At 40.8% G+C, this 20,345-nt stretch overlaps 1 protein-coding gene and 1 long non-coding RNA gene across 9 annotated transcripts in view; one reads left to right on the top strand and one right to left on the bottom strand.

Moving 5' to 3' along the window:
- LOC111754136 (uncharacterized) overlaps positions 1-2,207 on the top strand; it is a 39,183-nt gene extending 36,976 nt beyond the window's left edge. Inside the window, exon 4 of the long non-coding RNA XR_010050999.1 lies at positions 1,983-2,207. This is a non-coding gene — a long non-coding RNA (uncharacterized LOC111754136). The remainder of the gene's footprint in view (positions 1-1,982) is intronic.
- Positions 1-20,345, bottom strand: part of Nckap5 (NCK associated protein 5) — a 949,190-nt gene that overhangs the window by 35,879 nt on the left and 892,966 nt on the right. For 7 of the 8 annotated variants that reach the window (XM_063259587.1, XM_023561118.2, XM_063259589.1 and 4 more), the window contains one exon: positions 19,408-19,544. In XM_063259587.1, coding sequence (XP_063115657.1) covers positions 19,408-19,544 — 137 coding nt within the window. Of the gene's footprint in view, positions 1-13,407; positions 14,327-19,407; positions 19,545-20,345 lie in introns of those variants that run through there. The other variant, XM_063259593.1, reaches the window with a different exon arrangement.

Here is a 20,345-nt window from a genome sequence, read left to right on the forward strand (position 1 = left end):
TGGGTGTGAATAACAGAAGTCCTACTGTGGGTGTGGATGATCAATACGCTTGCAACCTGGATGAAACACAAAGAGACAAACAGGCTCATCACCGGTTCTGCCATGGAGTGTTTCTCCTGGGCCTACCTTTCACCCAGCTGATTAGGATCTGTAACCTCTGTAAACTGCAAGCTGAAATAAACCTTTCTTCACTTAACTTGTGGATATTTGGTATTGTGTCGTAACAATGAAAATGTAATTAAGATAAGCATCCCAATAGATACATATATTCTGAAAAAAATCTCTGTAAATTCACCAAAAAGAAGTTTGTGCTTTCATTTTTTGATTTTTTTATGCCTAAATCTTGTAACAATATTTCCTACCATTTTTTGAAATTCTGTATCATTTTTACCTTTTATTTTGTTTAAAAAAATTCAACATGCTAGAAATACTTCCAGTTAATGGAGGTTACATGAAAAAATCCCTAATATGATGAAGCTAATTTACCAACAAATAAAAAAATCCAAAGACTATGAAATTTATAATAACCATCATCATCCTAAACAGGGAAACATTGGTAGTATTTTCTTTAAAATCAGGAAACATGCAAGAATGTCTATTATCATCACTTCATTTCAATATTAATTGGACATTCTTTGGGAAAAAATATAGCCTCTTCACAAAATCTTATACTAATCTTTCTTTTAAACATGACTGTTAAAACAGGTGTTCTTAGACCTAAGGTATGGTGTTTCAAAAAAGCACACTGTTCCTACCCAGAATGAATGAAAAAAGTGGTATTTTTATACAGTAGAATATTCTCAGCTATTAAAAGGGATGAAAATGGCTTTTATTGGTAAATGAAGGCAACTTGAGACTATCCTCATAGGTGAAATAAATCATAATGACATTTGTAAATATTGTATTGTCTCTCTGGTGTAAAAAATAAAAAACTGAAAGAGTAAAAAGATCCAAAATGTATAATAGATATTGTAATAATGAAAGGGAAAGTACTCAAAAGGAAAGAACAACTTGTATGTATAGATATATAAATGTATGTGTGATTTACTGTGCAAGATACATAACCATACTACTAAGTTTTTGTTAGGACATGAAACAGAATAGTTTGTGATGTCACTGTTTGATTGTCTGATCCTTTTTTTATGCTTTGATTTTGTAACTTGAACAACTACTTCTAAGATAACAATATGTAGTATATGAACTAGTGAAGATTTCTTAATGTTAGTTTTTGAATTTCTGTACCATTTCTATACTTTTTTTCTGTTTTGTTTTTAATTAAAAAATTGTCAGTGACTAAGAAAATATGCTCAGCAGCATGGTATATTTTATAAGTCAATACACAGAGGTGGGTACATGTTATAATTTGACATAGTTGTAAATTCAGGAGCATTATTCATATTAAATATTACTTGGTTTGGAAATAAGTAAGTTGAACCCATATTGATTTTTTCCTCCAACAAATGAAGAATTTAAAGAGCTGTTTTGGTTCATGATTTTGTTCATCTTATGATCCAAATGTTATACTAAATAACATTTATGATTTGAATGTAATATGTGGGTGAACTTTGCACTACATAGCACTGAAATGATACTATATTTTTAAAATATCTATTTTTTGAGAAAGACACTAGAAAACTTGTTCACATATACCTTGTTCTGAAATCCTGAGTTTTGAATTAAGTGAATGATTTATTTTGGGATCAGTTCCTTCCATTAGATGAATATTTATTAGGCGCCTCCTATGTGGCAGATACAGCTCTAGGTACTGGTGACACAGCAGTGGACAAAACAAAGACTTGTCCTTGTGGTGGTTGGGTGGCTGGAAACATGGTAGTACTGTTCAGCAGCAAACACTAGGGTAGTCTAGGGGACTCAAGAATAAGGGTTCCCTAACTAACACCATGTATATTCCTCATCTCCTTGAAAATCTTCCATTTCTGATTTTTAGGTAGCAGATAAATGTCTCTGTTGATTTCTTCTAGGACTGGGTCACTGCATCCCACCAAAGCTACATCTCATGAAGCCTTTCTTGGTAAATTCATTCACAAGAATAACAATGTCCAGCACTGCAAGGCACCTCTCATAGGGAAGTGTTGCAGACACTGTCACATTAAAGATCCTACAGTCAGGTTTCATCATCGATCGAAGGGTAAGAATCTGAGCAGACAGAGTCTCATTGATATAGCATAGTGGATATTAATTCACATTTGTGTGATTCCAAAGCCTCCATGAGCATTTCCAATATATCTGGTTGCCTCTTTCTTCCATTCATTTACTGTCTCAATAAAAACTGATTTATAGATCAAAGAGAAGCAAGAATTTCATGTTGTTCTCCTGAGTTATGCTGAGTAGAGTCTATCCACAACTGATAAACATGTTATTTTTCCCAGAATATAATTCTGTGTAACCAAAATATCAGCCAGGCCTTCTTTTCCTCTTCTTTTGCACAGGGCATGGTACAGAAAAACTTAAGTGAGAAAGAAAATTTTTCACAACTATATTTCTTTTCAGTAGAATAGGCTTACATGTAAAATGGTGAATCCCATAATTATCTGACAATGAGGGGAGATTAAGCTGAGAATAAACAAGCATAGGACAAATGATATTGACTGACCCATCTATCCATCCCTCCCACATCCCTCACTGTGAATATGATACAACCAAGCAAAAATCCCTGCCTGTGTGGAGCTTCCCAGGCAGAGGGATAGTATGCAGAATAACTTCTAAATTCTCTGTCAACACAAAAATTCTAGTTTATTAAATATAAGGAGAAATAGTAAAAATAAGGAGGCAATTTGTTGTTTTTGAGCAATGGCTGCAGGACAGATACAAGTTTCAGGGTAGATTCACTGGCCATGGATGGCAATCAAAACCAGCTCATTATCCATGCTCCTGGCCTCCTGAACTCACTAGCACACACAGTAAAATGCTGGTACCAGGTTAACAGTGCAAACTGCTCCCATAAAACCACATGACTCTCTGTTCCATTAACTGACTGTGGGGGAAGTCTGACAGTCACAGGATGTCACTGCTCTCTTCTGATCCTCTCTTCCTTTTCCTAGGAAAACTTCTCTTCACTTTTATTCCTATTCAAACCTGACTCTCAGAAGCCCCTTCTAGGAAGACACCCTGATAACTTCACTCCTTTTGCTTGGAATCAAGTTGATATTCAATTTCAGGGTTCCTAGGCCATTCATTCACCAGGCCTTTCAGTGAACAGTCAGGAAGCACTTGCCAGGGATGCTACAGATTCAACATAAGATGTTCCCCTCCCACATGCTCAAGAACAGTCAGAAGAGCCAGGCAAGGATACTCACAGCTTGATAGTCAGGGTACAGCCAAAGTGTTATGGAATCCTACAGGACAGCGTGAGCCCGGATCTAGGCTTCTGACTTTGAAATGATGTGTCCCGAGCCCTCCTTTGACATGGGAAAATAAGATTCTAGGATGGCTTACAATGTAAGGCCACAGAGAGGGAGGAAGGGAATAGGACAGTCTCTGTACTGTATTTACATCGTCTCTCTACAACTAGCCAGTAAGATCTGCGCCAGCAGCTTTGTTTCATACTTTCTCCTCTCTATTCCCAACAGCACTTAGATTTGTGATGGTTTGTGGTGAGGCCCTAATAAGTCCTCAAGTAGTGTGATCATAATCTTGGCTAAGGGGATGTTTGGTTTGGCCTAAATGGGCTGTGATTCTTCTCTCAAACTTGTCCCTTCCCCTGTACACATTCACATCTGCAATGAGAGGTCTCCAAAGGTAACCAGAAAGGAACAGAGAGATATCCCACTCAATGAATCTGCTGGGGTGCAGTGGAAAACAAAGGACCTTTATCTACTTGGACATAGGCCTAGGAACCTGTTATGTATGGTTTAGATCCAAAATGTCCCCAAAGTCTCGCACATTCTGAAGTGGGGCTTTTGGAAGGTGACTGGATCATGGGGCTCTTTACTCACTGGTGGATTAACCCACGGATGAGTTCATGTGATGCTGAATGTGATGCTAGGAAGTGGGGGCTGGACAGAAGTAGTGGGTTACAGAGGTGTGACCCAGAACCGTGTTCTCGTCCCTGTTCCCCTCCTCCCACCTTCCTGCATCCCTCCCTTCTTTCCCTCTCCCTTCCTGGCTTTCATGCGGTGGGGAGTTTGTGCCCTTCCGCCATACTGTTTCGTCCTCAGGGCCAGCTGATCATTCAGAGACTGATACCTCAGACACCATGAGCCCACATAAGCCTCTCTTCGAAGTCGGATATTTTGTCCCAGCATCAGAAGAGTGACAATGTAATGCCTTTTGTGTTAATTAACTTTAGAATCTTGGGGTAAAAGTGTCAGATTATATTGTTAAGTCCCTGTAGTGCAAAAACTGGGGCCTTTTCATTTTACCCAGTACCAAACTGTCTCTTTCACAGCTGACCCAAAGACAAACTGTTGTACTTTTTGCCACTTTATCTCTTTCATACAAAAGTAATTTAAGATACCCGTACAGACAAATTTAAAGAACAAAAAAGGTGGTATGGGTCTACACATGAGTACAAAAAATCCAAATCACATAAAATCCTACAAGAACATGAATTTTTTTAAAAAAAAACTTGGAAGTAGGGAAGGTCTTGTCAGAAAAACGTTTGATACATTTAACTACTCTAAACATCTCCCAACAAAAAATATTGTTAAGTGATGCTATCAGCAAGTGAAAAATGGAAAAAAATTATATTTTATACCACAAACAAAAGAAAATCTCCTAAATTTTGAACTACTGATAAAAATTGGGATGACAAAGACCAATGACCCAGAAGAAAATGCAGCAAAGGTCATGGACAGTCCACAGTAATATGAAGATGAGTGATCTTTAAATAGATTTGAACACAAATTTCCAACCTTACTCTTGAGAAATTAAATGCAAACCACACTGGAAAATCATTTCTCTTATGTCAGATTGGCAGAAGACAAAGTTTGACATGAAATTGGTTGGTGAGACTGAGGGGACTGGACAGGCAGGTCAGTCACTACAGTAATGTGAACACAGTAGCTCCTCCATAGGTGTGTTGATTTTTTGTCTCAACTCTGTACCAGCTGGGAATCTACTTCATGCACATACATAGGAGATGAGGCAAATCAATTATCATATAACCACACAATGTAGGTGTGAAAAAGAACAAGGAAGACTTTTATATGGAATGATCTCTGGGATAGATTCAGGGGAAGAAAGCAAAGTGAAATAAAACAAGATGCAAGACTGTGTATACAGTATGTTTCCTTTGATGTGCAAAATAGGTACATACATTTGTTTGATTTGTATAAAGATGAGAAAGACAGAAATGAGTAAAAATAGTTGCCGATGTGAGGTGAAAGACACAGATATAAGGGAGACATCTTTATGTTACAAGTAGTAAAATCAGATTTTGAAAACAGTACCTGAACAAAATTCCAGGACCCTCTTGAACGTCAGAAACTGCTGAATACTGAAGCATGAAGCCTGTTTTCCTGTTCATTACATTTGTTCCCAGAAGAACAGAACCTCAGTTCTGGGGATATCCAGAGGCTACAGAGTCTGACAAAGCCCACAGAGGGCCAGGAAGGCATGTGCTCAAGATCACCGAGCATGTTCTAGCCCAAGATGACACATGCTTATGCCAAGTTGGGTACTTGAGCCATGCATTGTTGCATGCATTGTAAAACCTTCCTGGGGCACGGTAGCGAAAGGAAGGGTGTCAGCACAGCTTCAGGTCTTCCCTAAAAATCCTGCACCTTCTGAGTAACCCTAAGAGAACTCAGGAATGTCTCTGGAGGAATACAGGGGAAGGAACATTGTAGAATGAAAAGGGGCAAAGTAGTATAGAGCATAACAGAGGAGGGGCCAGACAAACTGAGACGAGAAAGGTTGAAGAGAACATGTGCAGGGTGGAAGCAATACTCTGTACCTGGGAGTAGTAGTACATGCCTGTCATCTCAGCACTCAGGAGGCTGAGACAGGACCACTGTGAGTTCAAGGCCAACCTGGGCTGCATAGTGAATTCAAAGCCAGTCTGACTTACATAGTAGAACCTACCTCTAAAAAAAAAAATCAAGAACGAGAAATACTCTGTATGAGGCTTTAGGGGTGGGGGACACCTTACAAGCAAGATGACTGGAAAAAGCTGGGAGCCAACTATTAACCTCTCTGTCTGCAAGGAGTCAAAAGCCAGCTTGGCTGGGAACGACATTATCTCCTCTAATTAAATTCCTCAAAGAGTGAACTGATTTATTAATTTATAATAAATTTCCTAGTCTAATTAAACATGACCCCCTAATATAGCCTCACCATAGCTCAGGTTCCCATGTGATTGTATTTGGAAATGAATGTCTGAGTGATAGTTTGGAGTATTACCACTTATTGCTGGAGTAAATAAAGAGGAAGGAGAATGGTGCCAGGCTTGTTTTGGAGAACTTTAAATCAGTAATTTCCCAGAATAAATTTCAACAAGAGATATTCACTTTAATGAAACTGTATAGCCCTGGCTAATTTATGAGGGAAGTTCACATCCTGGGGCTTCAGCTTCATATTATTTTGGCCTATATACTTTAAATTCCTTGTGCTCTGCCTTCCTTACTCTGACATCCTAAACCTTACATTCCAGGAAGTTTGCCTTCTTTTGGTCCATTGAACATAATCCTGCTCATATTTACCAGCACTCTGCAAGGTGAAATCCCTGTCATCTACTGTCACATCTGAAATATGCCCCATGGAGGGCCAAGGTGGGCATTAGGTGGCAAATGGAAATGGTATTCAAGCCAACATAACTCATGCAGGATCACAAGTCAGTCAATGGCCCTACCTCAGCCAGAAGCAAGGTGTTCCGTTTCCTATTCAGGGGCCTTATAAAGGTGCTGTAAGCACTCAAAGCCCAATGGCCCCTGGGTTCTGAGAGGTTACTGAGGAGCTCATTGAGTGATCCATGAAATAATGTTTGACATGTTTCTTGAAAAAACTGGTAGCTGGCGAGGAAGGAACCATGGTTCTCCCTGAACTTCTCTGCTTTGTGTGTTTCCAGGCTCAGGGATAAAGGCAGCCACTGAGAAGAAAGACTGTTTGAAGTAGTCTCTTCCTTAGCTCTGTGAATGAGGCACCTTAGACAATGAGACTATATCCGCCCCTTTCCCTCTCACACTGCTTTCTCCTCTTGTGCACTATACCAAGCATCTCTAGAGAAAGATTCTTCCTGAATAGTGAGCCTTTGCTTTATCCACCTCCTCCATTTCTTCAAGAGAGCACCTACTTATCCCAGGGTTTTATTGTTCAGATTATTGTTAATCTTTCTTGTCTTAACTATTCAGTGAGAACAGTACTGGCAAGGGGCTCATTCCAAATGTCACTATGTACTTTTAAGCCAAAGATGAAATTCCTTGGTTCTGAAGGAGACCTAAACATCTGTTGATTACATTTTTTCTTCCATTTTTCATCTAATTGCAGTTTACCTGCCTTATCAGAGCAGTGTGGGGATTAACTGTTCTCAGGCAACTTTCAATCTGTAAAGGATTTCTGCCTCCTTGAGGCACATGTTCTCTAACAGAGACAGAACTGAATACTAATAAGAGATTTAATGTTAGCAGCATCAAATAGCCTGCGCTCTGTTACCACTTCAGACAGCTGGTATCTTTTTAACACCTCTGACAAAGGCACCAGGAACACAATCAACAGTCAACTCTACACAGCCCAGACAGGAGAATAAGCTACTCTTTCAAAGTCCCTTGGAGAAGCACATGTTGTGCCTTAACCACTAAATGAGACAGCTTGGCTGGGGCCTGGGGCATTACTGGGCATGCAGGAGTAAATGACACAAAAATTTGAGTTTCCCTGTCTCAACAAGCATTTATGATATACAAAGGTTAATCTTTTTGACACTAGTGACATTTGGTGTCTAGTAACCCTTGGCTATTGGGAGATGACCACGTATTGCAAAATGTTTAGTAGCATCCCTGGGCCCTATGCATCAGATGGTAGCTCTTACACCTTCTGAGTTGTAACAGCCCAAAACATCTCCAGACACTGTCAACCACCTCCTGAGATGGGCACGTAGGTATTAATCACACTGGTAGAGGTAGGGGATCTGGCATGGATAGTTTGCCTTACTCAGGTGAGGGTACATCTTTACAAAAAAGGCAACCCTAAACATATGCACAGGGTTACATACATGTCAGAGTTGCTGGAAGTCACTCTTTGTCAGCCCCTACTAAATTACATTTCATTGTGCTTACTCACATGAAGCTGAAAGGGACACACATTTTCACAAATAAATTGGCATCCTATTTGTTGCTTATTTCTTTAGTTTCAGATCCATTACCTACTTTCCTTTCAGATCTGGCAGCCAAAGGCGGCTAATCTGCACCACATTATGTATCATTTACTCCCTCCACTTACTCCACATCAAACAAGGAATTGATTTTTTAACTTTAAAATTCCACTTTTTAAACTCGTTTAAACATTCTCAACTGCAACACATTTGAACACAAGGGGTATAACATTGGGGGTGCTATGATGCTGGAGGGCATTCATCAAAGGGTGACAAACTCTGGTAGGGGGTATCTCTTCCCTCCAAATGTCTCATTAGGTCCCCAGGCTTGGCTTCCATCTCTTCTGTATCCCACAGTCCAATTTAATTGAGCGACGGCCTCGCCACGGCACACTGCTCTTTCGACAGGAGGGTAAACTCATTCTGTCCATCATGACATTTGCTTTCTTAAGGGCCTCACAATATGCAGTTTAAGTGATTAAACGCAGGTCACGTCGCAGCCTCTCCTTTCCAGCCTGTCTGAGGGCACAGTGGGTTCTTTCTGATGGTTAGCTTTCCACCACGTGACTTTCAGAAGCTGGTTGAGTTGTTTGTTATTGTGCATAACACTTCTCCCCACTAGAAACCCCAGCACTCAGCACAGCTGAAAGCTATGAATAGCGCAAAGGGCTGTGGTTTTTCTGAAGACGGATAAATGGTGACAGAGAGAAATCTGAAACCCTAGTTTTAGCAAGGGTTTTGGAGCAGCCTGCTTGTCACAGGCAGCACTTTGTTTATCATCCAGAAACGTTTAATCTTAGGAGACAAACCCGCTGTGTTCCAATGTATATGCCTTTTACCTCAGGTGGGATGGGTTTGTCAGAAATAAAACAAAGTTTTAAAATGAACTAATACAAGAAAAATTGCAGGAAGGACTAAAGATAACTCTTACCTGTAGTGTCCATTTTAAACAACAGATTTCTCTGCAGGGAACTCAGAGTGATTATAATGAGTTTGGATTTAGTTTAACCCAATGCTGATTTTGCACATTACAGTGATTTGTCATCTTTAAGTAATATGCCAGATGAGTGCTGTAAAATAGATGCAACTTTTGGTGAATTCTCTATAATATAGCAAAATCTGATTGCTCTATTAATAGCCAGAGTCTTTGGCCTTGAGAAGGCGGCGTGGCAGCGTTTTTAAAATTCATCATCTCTGCATAATTAGTTGTGAATCTCTACATGTTCAAGCTGAGGAATTAACCAGGAACTGGAGCCACCATCCCTCAGCATCTCTTTCAATACTGTTCCACAGTCATCACTTGGTGTTTTTCTAATTACTACAAAACCAATTGTTTTTAACTCAACTGCCCTGGCTCTTTGTAATTTGTTGAATGTAATTACCTTCAAGTGAAGAAAATGTACTTTTTGTTCAGGAAATCGTAGTTTGATTTCATGTGTATCATCAGGTGGCTGTATGACCCCAGTTGTAAGACTGTGCACATTTTATCTGATGACTGCATTTTGAGAGTATGGGGCTTAAGGAGGGGGCCTTCTTAAAAGGAAGCTCCGCACTTTGCTATTTACAGATTCTAATGGTTTCTATTTGGAGAAGTAATTTGATGAAAATCAAAAAGTAGTGTGAACTCTGGTTCCTTATCCTAAGCAGCTAACGGTGTGACAATATGCAATGGAATGGAATAATTCTGGACTCTGTAATATCTTCTCGCTCATATGATCTGTTTCACATCTGTTATCTAAGAATCTAGGGAGCAGGGCTGTCTACTTATTCCCCAGGGTCCAAACTGGCTGGACACATTAGTTGCTGAATACAAATAAATAAATGTAGAAGTCTAGTCTCTCCCTTGCTTTTACCCCCTTCCTTTCCATTTTCTTCATCTGCTAGACAGTTCTATCTGGAGATGCTCAAAGAACAAATACTATAAGAGCAAATATTGTTGGCATTTCTTTCTTTCTTTGAGATCATGGATGTGATGTATACTAAGAGTGATTGTCTAGGATATTTCTCTCATTGGACCAGAGGATTTGAGTCAAGCCAAGATGCAAGAGCTAATTTAAGCAAAGAAACAAGAAAGTGTTCTGAGAGGCTTCCAATAGCTTCCATGAAGATACAGCAATGAAGACTGAACTATGATTCTACATCTTTGAGCAAAATGAGTTATTACTTTTTCTAGCACATACCTTACATAAAGGGAAAAGTCCTTTTGTGGATTTCTCTTGGTTGCTAAATTCAGATCATGAATGGATTTTTATTTGGCATGTATCATGTGCCATATTCTATGCTAAATTCAGATCATGAATGAGAAACAATATTGCTTATATTGAAGGAGTTGAACATACAAAGAAATAAACCAAGTGGCAGGTGACAAATAAATACAAGGTCTCTTGTCACAGAGTGGCAATGGTGGATAAAGAATTATCCTGGAAGACTTCTTAGAGGACACAAAGTCTGAGTTGAACCTTAAAGGGTAAATAGAGTCAGGTAAAGGTTAGAGAAGAAGGATAACATTAAGAAAGCCATCCCAGGAGACAGGACCACACTAGTAAAGGCACAGAAGAGCCTCATAGGATCTTGTATTGAGGATGCAACAGGTATTTGATGCATAAAGTTTAAGTTAGAAAATTTTTTTTAAAAACTCTGAGCCCGCTATAGAGGAAAATGCCTGTAATCCCAGGGCCTGGGAGACTGAAGCAAGAGGATCATCATGAGTTCAAGGCTCGCCTGAATTACATTGCAAGATACTGTCGCAGAAAGTCTAAATGAATGAATGAATGAATGAATGAGGCTGGAGAGACATGATCAAGGTGAAGGCCAAGGTCAAGGTGGGCTTTGTGGACTGCACCTTGTTAAGACACTGGAATTTCCTTTTTTTCTGTCCTTCAAACTGATACATTTTAAATTTTAACTTGTTCAAGGAAAGGAAATACTACTTTACCAGAAATAAATTCTGGTCCTGAGCCATGAATTTGATTAAACAGATTTTTACTGAGTATCAGATTCTGCACGAGGTCTGTTGATAGTATCTTCATTTTCTGAAAAGGGCAAAGGAACATCAATCCTTTTAAAAGGTAAGTTTGACTCTGTGAAATGAGGATGAGTCTGTATTACTTTAGAGGTACTTGGTCTACGCATCTGCCAAATCAAGACAAAATGCCTCTTTTATAAAGTTCTTATGAGGAATGTATGAGAAAAACTTATCAGGAATGTTATCTGGCCGGTAACAACAGACCTGTCAGGGTAAGTGTCTTACTGGGGTCAGTAGACTCAATTTTGGATGATCCCATTTTGGGTGGTATAGAGAATATAAATTACTTAAATGAAAAATAAACCAAACAGTTTCCATAGAAATGCACTTCAGGAAAAAAAAAGTCACCAAGTGGGGCCTCCTCACTTGAGCCAATTGTTATGCAAATAAGCAATGGTGCTTTAAAGTCTCTTACTGCTAAGGCCAAAAGGAAAATGAATTTGAAGGAACTGGGTTCTACTCTCAGATCTCACAGGACCCTCACCATGCTCTGCTTTATTAAAGTTTCCTTACTGAGTTGTGACTGACAAATAAAAAGCTGGGCAGATTTAATGTATGCAAAAAGTCTGGATGTTAAGTCCATGGTGAGATTAAAAAGTACAATGAATGTTTAAATTTTTAAAAAACAATATATTATAGTAAAAGAAACATTACCATTAACCTTCCCACTCCCCAGTACTCCCTGTGCTTTAAACACTCTTATTTTTTTATTCTTGCCACTTTCTGAAGCAGTTCTGGAAGTCTTTTATTTATTTATTTTTTTGAGTGTGCTTAATTGGCGCTGTTATAACTGCCTTCATGACTTAAATAGATTCAAAACTCTTACCTTTCCTAGTGATTTTGACTTTGGGGAAAAGCTAGAGGTTGGTGCCAGATTTAGTGGATGAGTACACATCTTAATGTTTCTATGAGTCTGCCTTTCGGCACTCAGTGGCAGCATTCACCACATTTTTGATCACATCTCATAAACACACTCAAGGAAAAGGACTTTCAGAACTGCTTAGAAAGTGGCAAGAATAACGGGATGAATATGTTTGAAATGAGACTGTGTATTTTGATGGTGCTTACTGGCAACGTATGTGTTACTGATATTTTAAAAGAAAAAATTTAAACATTATATATTTCAATCATACCTCAGATATACCTGGACATGAGATTTTTAGATGATACAGAATCACTGAAGGGTTATAAGCAAAGGCACAACATGACGGAACCATTTCGAGGCCATTTCAGCGGTGTGGGTGGGTGACGTATTTGAAGGAGTTGAGACTGGAGGTGGGCTGATAGGGTCCAGGGCACAGCCAGGCAGCGGAGGCCTGGAAACCAGCCAAGGGCCTGGACTGAACCAAAGGCAGAGGAGCTGGAGGAGGTGGAGATCTGAGAGGTATCTAGGAGGGAGGCCAGCAGGGCTTCCTGACTGCCACTTTGTGGAGACAGAGGGAAGGAGCGAGGGTAATTAAGAACTGCCTAGAGGTATTTCTAAAAGCATGGCATGACATTTAGTTCAAATGGGGAACCTGAGAGGCAGGGAAAATTTCCAGAGAGAATAATGTTTCAATTTGGAAATTTGTCCAAGCTGGTAGGTTTGGTGCTAGAGTTTGGGTCAGGAATATCCCCTAAAAGCTTATGGGGCACCTAGGTTAAAAAACTCAGAAGCTTGGAGGACCTGTCTTGGCTGGAGAGTGTTACTCTGCTTTGTACTAGCCAGATCCAGGAGACTGAGCCAGGTGTGAGAGCTGGGGCAGACTCTCCTCCCTCTCCTCTCCCTTCCTCCTTTCATCCTGAGATTGAGGTTGCCCACTGTACTTGCCCTGGGATGTCCCCTTAGCTACATGTGACCACTGGCTTGCTCTTTCCTTCACTTTCTCTGCTCTATCTCCTGCATATGCTTCCTCCAAGGCTTTGACTGAGGAAATGGGCAGGGATATTCGTTTTTCCCAGCTTGGCAAATTGGAGTGGTAGCTATGTGGAAACAAAGCCGCAAAATTACTTCCATCTGCGCTCTCACCCGCAGGGGCCACCTACCCAGCCCCTAAATCCTGCTCCTGCTGCTGACTCTGTGCTAACAACTTGGACTCCATAAACATTTTTCAAAGTCAAACTAAAGAAACCAATCTTGAAAGAAAAGACATGTATTTACTTTATTTTTTATAAGCCTGTAGGCAGGGTTCAAGAAAATAGGTTTCTTTTGCCATATTCAGTGTGAGGCAAAGGAGCAAATGAGTAAGCAAAACCAGGTACACGGGGCCACAGGCCTAGGTTTCAGAGGGAAGCCCCAGCCTTGCTGGGACTGGCAGAGAGAGCAACCAGGGGCCGTCAGGCTCCTGTGAGAGGCGGCTGGTGGGAGGTGAGACAGCCAGCTCTGAAGGACAGACTACCACTATCAAGTGTTCCATCCTGCCCCAAGGAAACTTCAGGGCATCAGAGAGAAAGGATGTGTTCAAGGAAGGACAATTGTCTTGGCAAACACACAATGAGGCTTCAACATCTACTGGCAAATTCTATTTTGCAGATCAGAGACCTCTGTTATAAAACCTTGATATTTAAAAAGGTAGTGCAAGGCTGGGAGAGCCAGTCTCCCTGTGAAAGGCATACATGATGCTTATGGAGGCAGAACCATGACTTGACGGAACAAAATCTCCACTGGTTACCTTAGGCCTATGATCTTTTCAGATGTTAACAGATTCTATTTTCTTGTTTTAACCACCTTTGCTAAAATGTACAAGGTTAATGGTTTGTTGCCCTCCCTCAGCGTTTCTTCCTAGCATTTCTTAGAGGCCAGGGCAAACTTTCATCCATGCAGCTGTATGCACACAAGCTTTTCCCTTCCTGGCAGCACCATCAGCAGCTCATGGGATGTGCAGACGACAGCTCTCCTGCAATAAGGCCACTGTGAAAGCACAATTCAGGTGCCTCCTCAGCAGAGGGAAGACTTGATTTGCTGGCTCTGTTGCTTCAAGGACGGCAGCAACCTCTCCTAGGAAGCTGCAGCCATGGCGTAAGGTACACTTACTCTTTGGAAAGCAGGATGTCTTCTGGTTTGAGGAAATAAGAGTAACAAAAGTGGATACATAGAGAAGAAAATTCAGGCAATAGCTTGCTTTATTTTTCAACAAGATTTTCAATAGTTAAAGGAGCAAATTTTCCATTCATCTGGACCCACAGCTAAAACCTGCTGCTTCTTTAGGGCCCTGCACAATTTGTTTCAATACACTGATGTTCAAATGTGAACTCTTCAGTAAGTGCTCTCAGGCTCATGCACACTGTCACTTGGAGTCAGATAACTGGTTTAATCTGGATCCATTTAAGGGCATTTTCAAAATGCCTTTAGGCCACTGTCCACTTCCTCCCTCTTTGCTTCCTTTGCACACTCACCCACTGGAACCCTACTGCCAGAGGGACAAAGACTGTGTCCTCCTTTCAAAATATGCAATATATAGAATGATAGAGCTCCTCCTGACACAGAGTCGTCCCTCGGTGCTGGGGGGGGGGGTAGTTCTAAGACGCCGTGAGAATGCTCAAGCCCCTCATATAAAATGGTGTACTTTCATGTAACCTATACTCGTCTCTCAGATGGTTTGTTTAAACTGTATCTAGACAACCTTTAATACTTAACACAATGTAAACGTCATGTAGTTTAGGGACTGACAAGGACAAACAAGCCTATATGTGAGGTACACATGCAACTTTAAAATTTTTTTTTTTTCTTTTTGAGATAGGGCAGGCTATGCAGTTCAGCCTGGCCTTCAGCTCACTGGTTAGCCAGGCTGGTCTTGAACTTGCAATGATCCTTCTGCCTCAGCCTCCTGAGTGCTGGGATTATAGGCATGTGCCACCACTCCCTGCTAAAACTATTTTTGATCTACAGTTGGTTGAATCTGTGGATGCAAAGCTGGTGTTTACTGGGGGCCAATTGTACTTTCTTCACTTGGCTTCCAAGATATCACATGCCTCCAGCCATCCTCCTCCCTCATAATATGCTCCTGCGGGGTCGCCCTTTGTCAGTCCTTTATGCCTTCCAACCCGGGGTGAGAGGACAAGGTTCCTCTCTTACTTCAGTGCCTCATCTCATTTCCTCTCACAGCTTTAAGTGCTGTCCATGTGTCTAGCCTGACCTGGTCTGATGCATTCCATACTCAGTCATCTGCTACGAATTACTCTCTCCTGCAGGCTTCATGGCACCTCAAACTAGCATGTCCAAACGGGACTCTAGAGACAACCCCCCTAGCCCCCAAGGTCAGCTGTCTCCATTTCCATCCATCATAATGTCCCTGCCTGGACCCCTATCCTTGGAGTCATCCCTGACTACTTGTTCTCAATGGCCACCTGCTTCAAAAGGTCTTTCAGTGAACCTGATGGTACTCAATTAAATTGAGAATCAGATCGTTCTTATTCCCTGAACTGTACAATGAGCCCCAAGTGAGTATTCATACTGAAATCAAAATTAAAATTTTAATAAAAGAGAGAAAAAAGAGAAATGGTCCATGTAGGAATCCTTAGGAAAAGCAGAACAAAACTTAAAATTGAAAACCCCTTTTCTTAGTGCACTGGTCATACATGCAGTGCATAAGGGCCATGCCGACACAGAGCTGAAGTTTGCAGCCTAGAGGCCTGGAATGGCCTTCTTCAGTCTACACAAGCAGGAACAGTGATCTCTGAAAATGTCTCAAGTCAGGCCACTTCTGTGCAGACAGATTTCAAGTTTGTGTATATCTCTTAGAAGCACCCATAAATGCTGGCCCCTTTACTCATGTGACATTAGCTCCTCAGGCTTCTGGTTTGTTCTCTCTGCCACTGAGACAGGTGCCCCTGTTCCAACCTCAGGTCTGGGCATAGGCTGTTTTCTCATGAAATCTCTTCCCTGGATATCCTCCTGGCTCCTCCCATTCCCCTTTCAGCTCTGCTCAAAATGAGGCCTGTTCAGGCTGCTCCTTTTGAATTGCAACATCTCTCTTACCCAGTACTTCCTTTCTCTCTCACTCTACTTCACGTGTAGCACTTTCCTTCTTTGAACAAATGGTACACATTTAATAGAGTAGTTTATTGTCTACCTTGTCTACTTTCTGGCAGGGATATATGTCTATATACTTACTTCTGTAAAGTATATAGTACACTTTCCAGTATATAGCAACATGGCTTTAAACAAGTAATGCGCAATTGCTCAATGTGTATAGGCAGACTTTTAGAGCTGGAAGAGGCCTAGAAAACTGTTCTTTGGTTGGGCAGATGAAGGTTGGTGAGGTAATTCACTGAGGACTCCCAGTGAGCTAAAGGAAAGAACTAGGACTAGAGTTAGCATGGTCCTAGGTGTCTTTACTTGGCAAGGCCAATGAATTACTCTTTCCCTTCTTTGGGCACAACTGGAGAGGACACTGATGAACCACAGAGGGCCACTGGGAAGGACAAACTAAAATATCAGGGGCATCACTATTTCTTTTTGGTAAATCCTATGGATTGAAAATTCACATTTAGCTGTGGTCTCAGTGTAATGGTGTTAAGAGGTGGAAACACCTTTAAGGGGCATTTGGGAGTAGGAGAGATTTGCCTTCATGAATGAATTAACACAGTTCTCAAGAGAATGCATTAGTTTTCATGACAACAGACTGTCAAAGGCAGGATGGCGCCTTCTCCCCTTCTTTTACTTGTGCCTCCTTCTCTTGAGCCTCCAGCAGACCCTCATCAGAAACTGAGCAGATGCTGGTGGCCTGTTGCGGAACCTCAAAACCATTCTTTTACAGTACTTAGTCTTGGGTATTTTGTTATAGAAACAGAAAGAGTATGGCAGTAGCCTTTGTGTGATTCAACCATAGATCCTACTTCCTTGATAAGCTCTAAGAAGCAAGAAATAAAGTACTGGGGTCAGACAGATTGGGTATTCTGATATATCATCAGTTTCACCCTCTTACATTCCTGTACTGTGAATGCCAAGGTAATCTGAGAAGTAGAAACATGAAGAGATGCTAGATTACATTTTTCCTCAAAGCAGCATATCAATCTTGTTTCAAAAGAATATCATAGTTCTGTCATATAATTTCTGTATTAGTATTTGTGAAAATTTGACTAATAATAGAAGGATAATCTTTCACTGCATCATTAAAATACTTTTAAAAATCTACAATGAGTCCACATCTGTCCTCGTATCTGTGAGGAAGTGCTATCTGAATCTAACTATATATATGTATATGTATATATATATATATATAATATTTTATTTATTTAAATGCCAAGGGATGATAAGTTTTCTGCTGCCAGTTTTGATAAAAAGAAAAAGGCAGTGAGGGAGCTTCTAAAGCACAAGCAGACTTGTTCATAAAGACACAGCTAACAAGTCTGAGAGGCACAGCATGGTGTTAGCAAAGAGCCTAGGAAACTCCATCCAAGGCCCAGTGGATGATTTAACTTGCCAAAGTATGTAATTAAGAGCAAAGTTATCTTTATAGTCATTCTTTCATTATTGAGATAATGCAATTGGAAGCTGTTTTAGAGATGCCAGATCTGGAAATAAAATCCTTGCAGACTGCACTGCGATATCATGAAGATTATGCTAGGAAACAAATTGATGCACACAGACAGTCTCCTGTATGTACCAGAAAATTAGATCTCAGGAGAGACATGGTGCTAAGATGTAAAATAAAGGTAGGTGGGGCGGCATAGTGAAAGGCAGACACAGCAGCGTGCCAGGGAGAGGAGCTTATGTGTGTCTGGTGCTCCCAGGCACTGCCTGGGCTGGGGCACTTAGGGTTTTTCACTAACTTCCCCCTTCCAGCTACAAAATCTTTATTTCCATAGTCCAACCTTCATCTGCCCAACTGCCCAACCCCAGTCCAGTTCCATAGTCCAGTTCACTGTTACCTGGCAGAGTATGTACATATTTTTTAAAATATCTGGCCCTAAAATAAGAAATATGAGACTGTAATGATCAGACCATTCACACAAATATTAATGGGGCAGAGTATGAGCTGAGGGCATTAGACAGTTCACACCTGCATGCACAGTATGTGTGTCTGCAATTTCACCTCCACTGCCCAGTCCACCTATACCAAGAGCAACTCTGGTTTGCTGGTTTCTCTGCCTCCTCTTGAAGGGATGGCACAATCTGTTCAATTACTGCCATAGCAGAAATGAGTCTGTTATAATAAAGCTGTGTAAGTCACCCTGCCATGTGCCAAGCTCAGGCAGGTCCCCAAAATCACCCATTCTGCATTTTGCACGCTGCTTTGTAGGTCTCATTTTTCTGACGTGCTTATTATGAGCTGCTGTTCCAAGCCTAATGGCTTATTTAGTTAACTGATCTCATCATTGGTGTTCAAGTATCTGAGACCATTATAAACAAGAACCTTGGGAACAAAAGAAGAGATGTGTGCTTACTTCATAATTTCTACCTACTAAAGGAAAATAGCCTTTAGGAAAGCGAGAAATTGCTGACTCCTTCCCTATATTCCTCCAATCTATAGATAGATATTTCGGGAGTCAGTGGACTCAGTCTCTCTTCTTGCTCACAAGCACACATAGCCTGATTGCCCAGGATGTTACTTGCACTGCAATGACATTATGTTCAGCAACTGTTGAGCTGCTTAATATTACAGGAACCACATCCCCCTCTGCAAGCAAGTAGAATACTGGATCCATGACTGCAGCTGTTATGGGTCCTGTCAGGGGAAAAGGGTGATATTTGGGCTCTCCTTTTATGTTTGTAGATTACTTTCTTGGAGCCTGGTATTATCCTCTTAACTTAGACAGTTTTGGATGGGTTTGAAAAACTTGTTTGGAATGGTGTCATTGGGTTGGGAATTAGGAAAACATATTTTAGGATATAAGCTCCCTCGGTGGAGGTTGTAAATTCAAGCAATCATTCATTTTCTTTATTCCTTTATTTAATTCTCACTCACCACCTTATTCCACAGGTGTTTACTGAGTACTTTCTCTGTGCCATGCAGTGTGCTAGGTTGTAGGAGTGCAGAGCTCAAACTGGGATACCAGGAACCTTAGGTTGGGCCTTTGAGCTTACACTTAATAAAGGGACAGTAAATCTGATTTATAATTGAATCTATCATAAAGAGTTTACTTTTCACAGGACCAACATGTGGGTACCCTCCTCCCACAGGCCACCCCTTACCTGGGTCTTGGCTACAGTGTCATCTCTGCCCCAGTCTGGAAGCAGTTTGCCAGCCACTGTGTCTTCAGCATATTCAAATGATGAGCACATCTGAGGCCTCAGCTCTGCTTCACTCTGCTTTTGGAAACTGGTTTTTCCTGAGAGGAAAATATATATTAAATCACAAGTCAGAGAGGAAAATATGTATTAAATCACAAGTCGGCTACCAACCTTTTACAGCTTTACAGAGGTAGGTAGGGAGATATTCTGAAATCATAAAAAGGTTTGAATACAGTTCAGGTTGAGTTTCCTGCAAATCTGTCCCCTGTAGTCTGTGCTATCTAAAATATCTACCTGATCATGTACACATATTTCTAAAAGAAACCACTTTAGCGATCCTGTTTTCTACAAGAGGTTGAGAATATTCAGGTTAGAAAAGATTCAGAAGGCAGATCATTTGTGAAATGTTGAGGTTATTCCTCAAACAACAAATAGGTTTTGGAGACTATCTCGGAGCCCTCACTATGTGAATAGGTACTGTCATAGTTCCAAAGGAAAGATTCAAATTTTCAGGCTTTTGCAAGCTGATGAGCAGGTAATGCTTATTTTCTTACAAAATCTGTTAAGATCCTTTTCAATAATGTATATGGGAGGCTTTACTCCGAGGTCCTTAAAGATCTTTCTGGGCAGCACTTCTCAAGCTTTAGTGGGTTCAACATGCATACACACACCACTAGTGCTTCTGCTAATTGCAAGTTCTGATTGAGAAGGTGTGGGGTCTGAGCATCAACTTTGCTGACACATTCCCTGGTGATACTCACGATGCTGGTCCATGGACTGCACTTGGAGTAGTAAGGGTGGAGTTAGCAGACAGTGATTAAAGGACGCTTCTCCTTACACATAATAGGACATAAACCTGCAGAATGTATTCCTTTATCATGCTATAGAGAAGATTTGCT

The sequence above is a fragment of the Cavia porcellus genome, unplaced genomic scaffold, assembly GCF_034190915.1.
Source record: "Cavia porcellus strain 051 isolate PalLab524CR breed Dunkin Hartley unplaced genomic scaffold, mCavPor4.1 scaffold_12, whole genome shotgun sequence".
Taxonomy (NCBI): domain Eukaryota; kingdom Metazoa; phylum Chordata; class Mammalia; order Rodentia; family Caviidae; genus Cavia; species Cavia porcellus.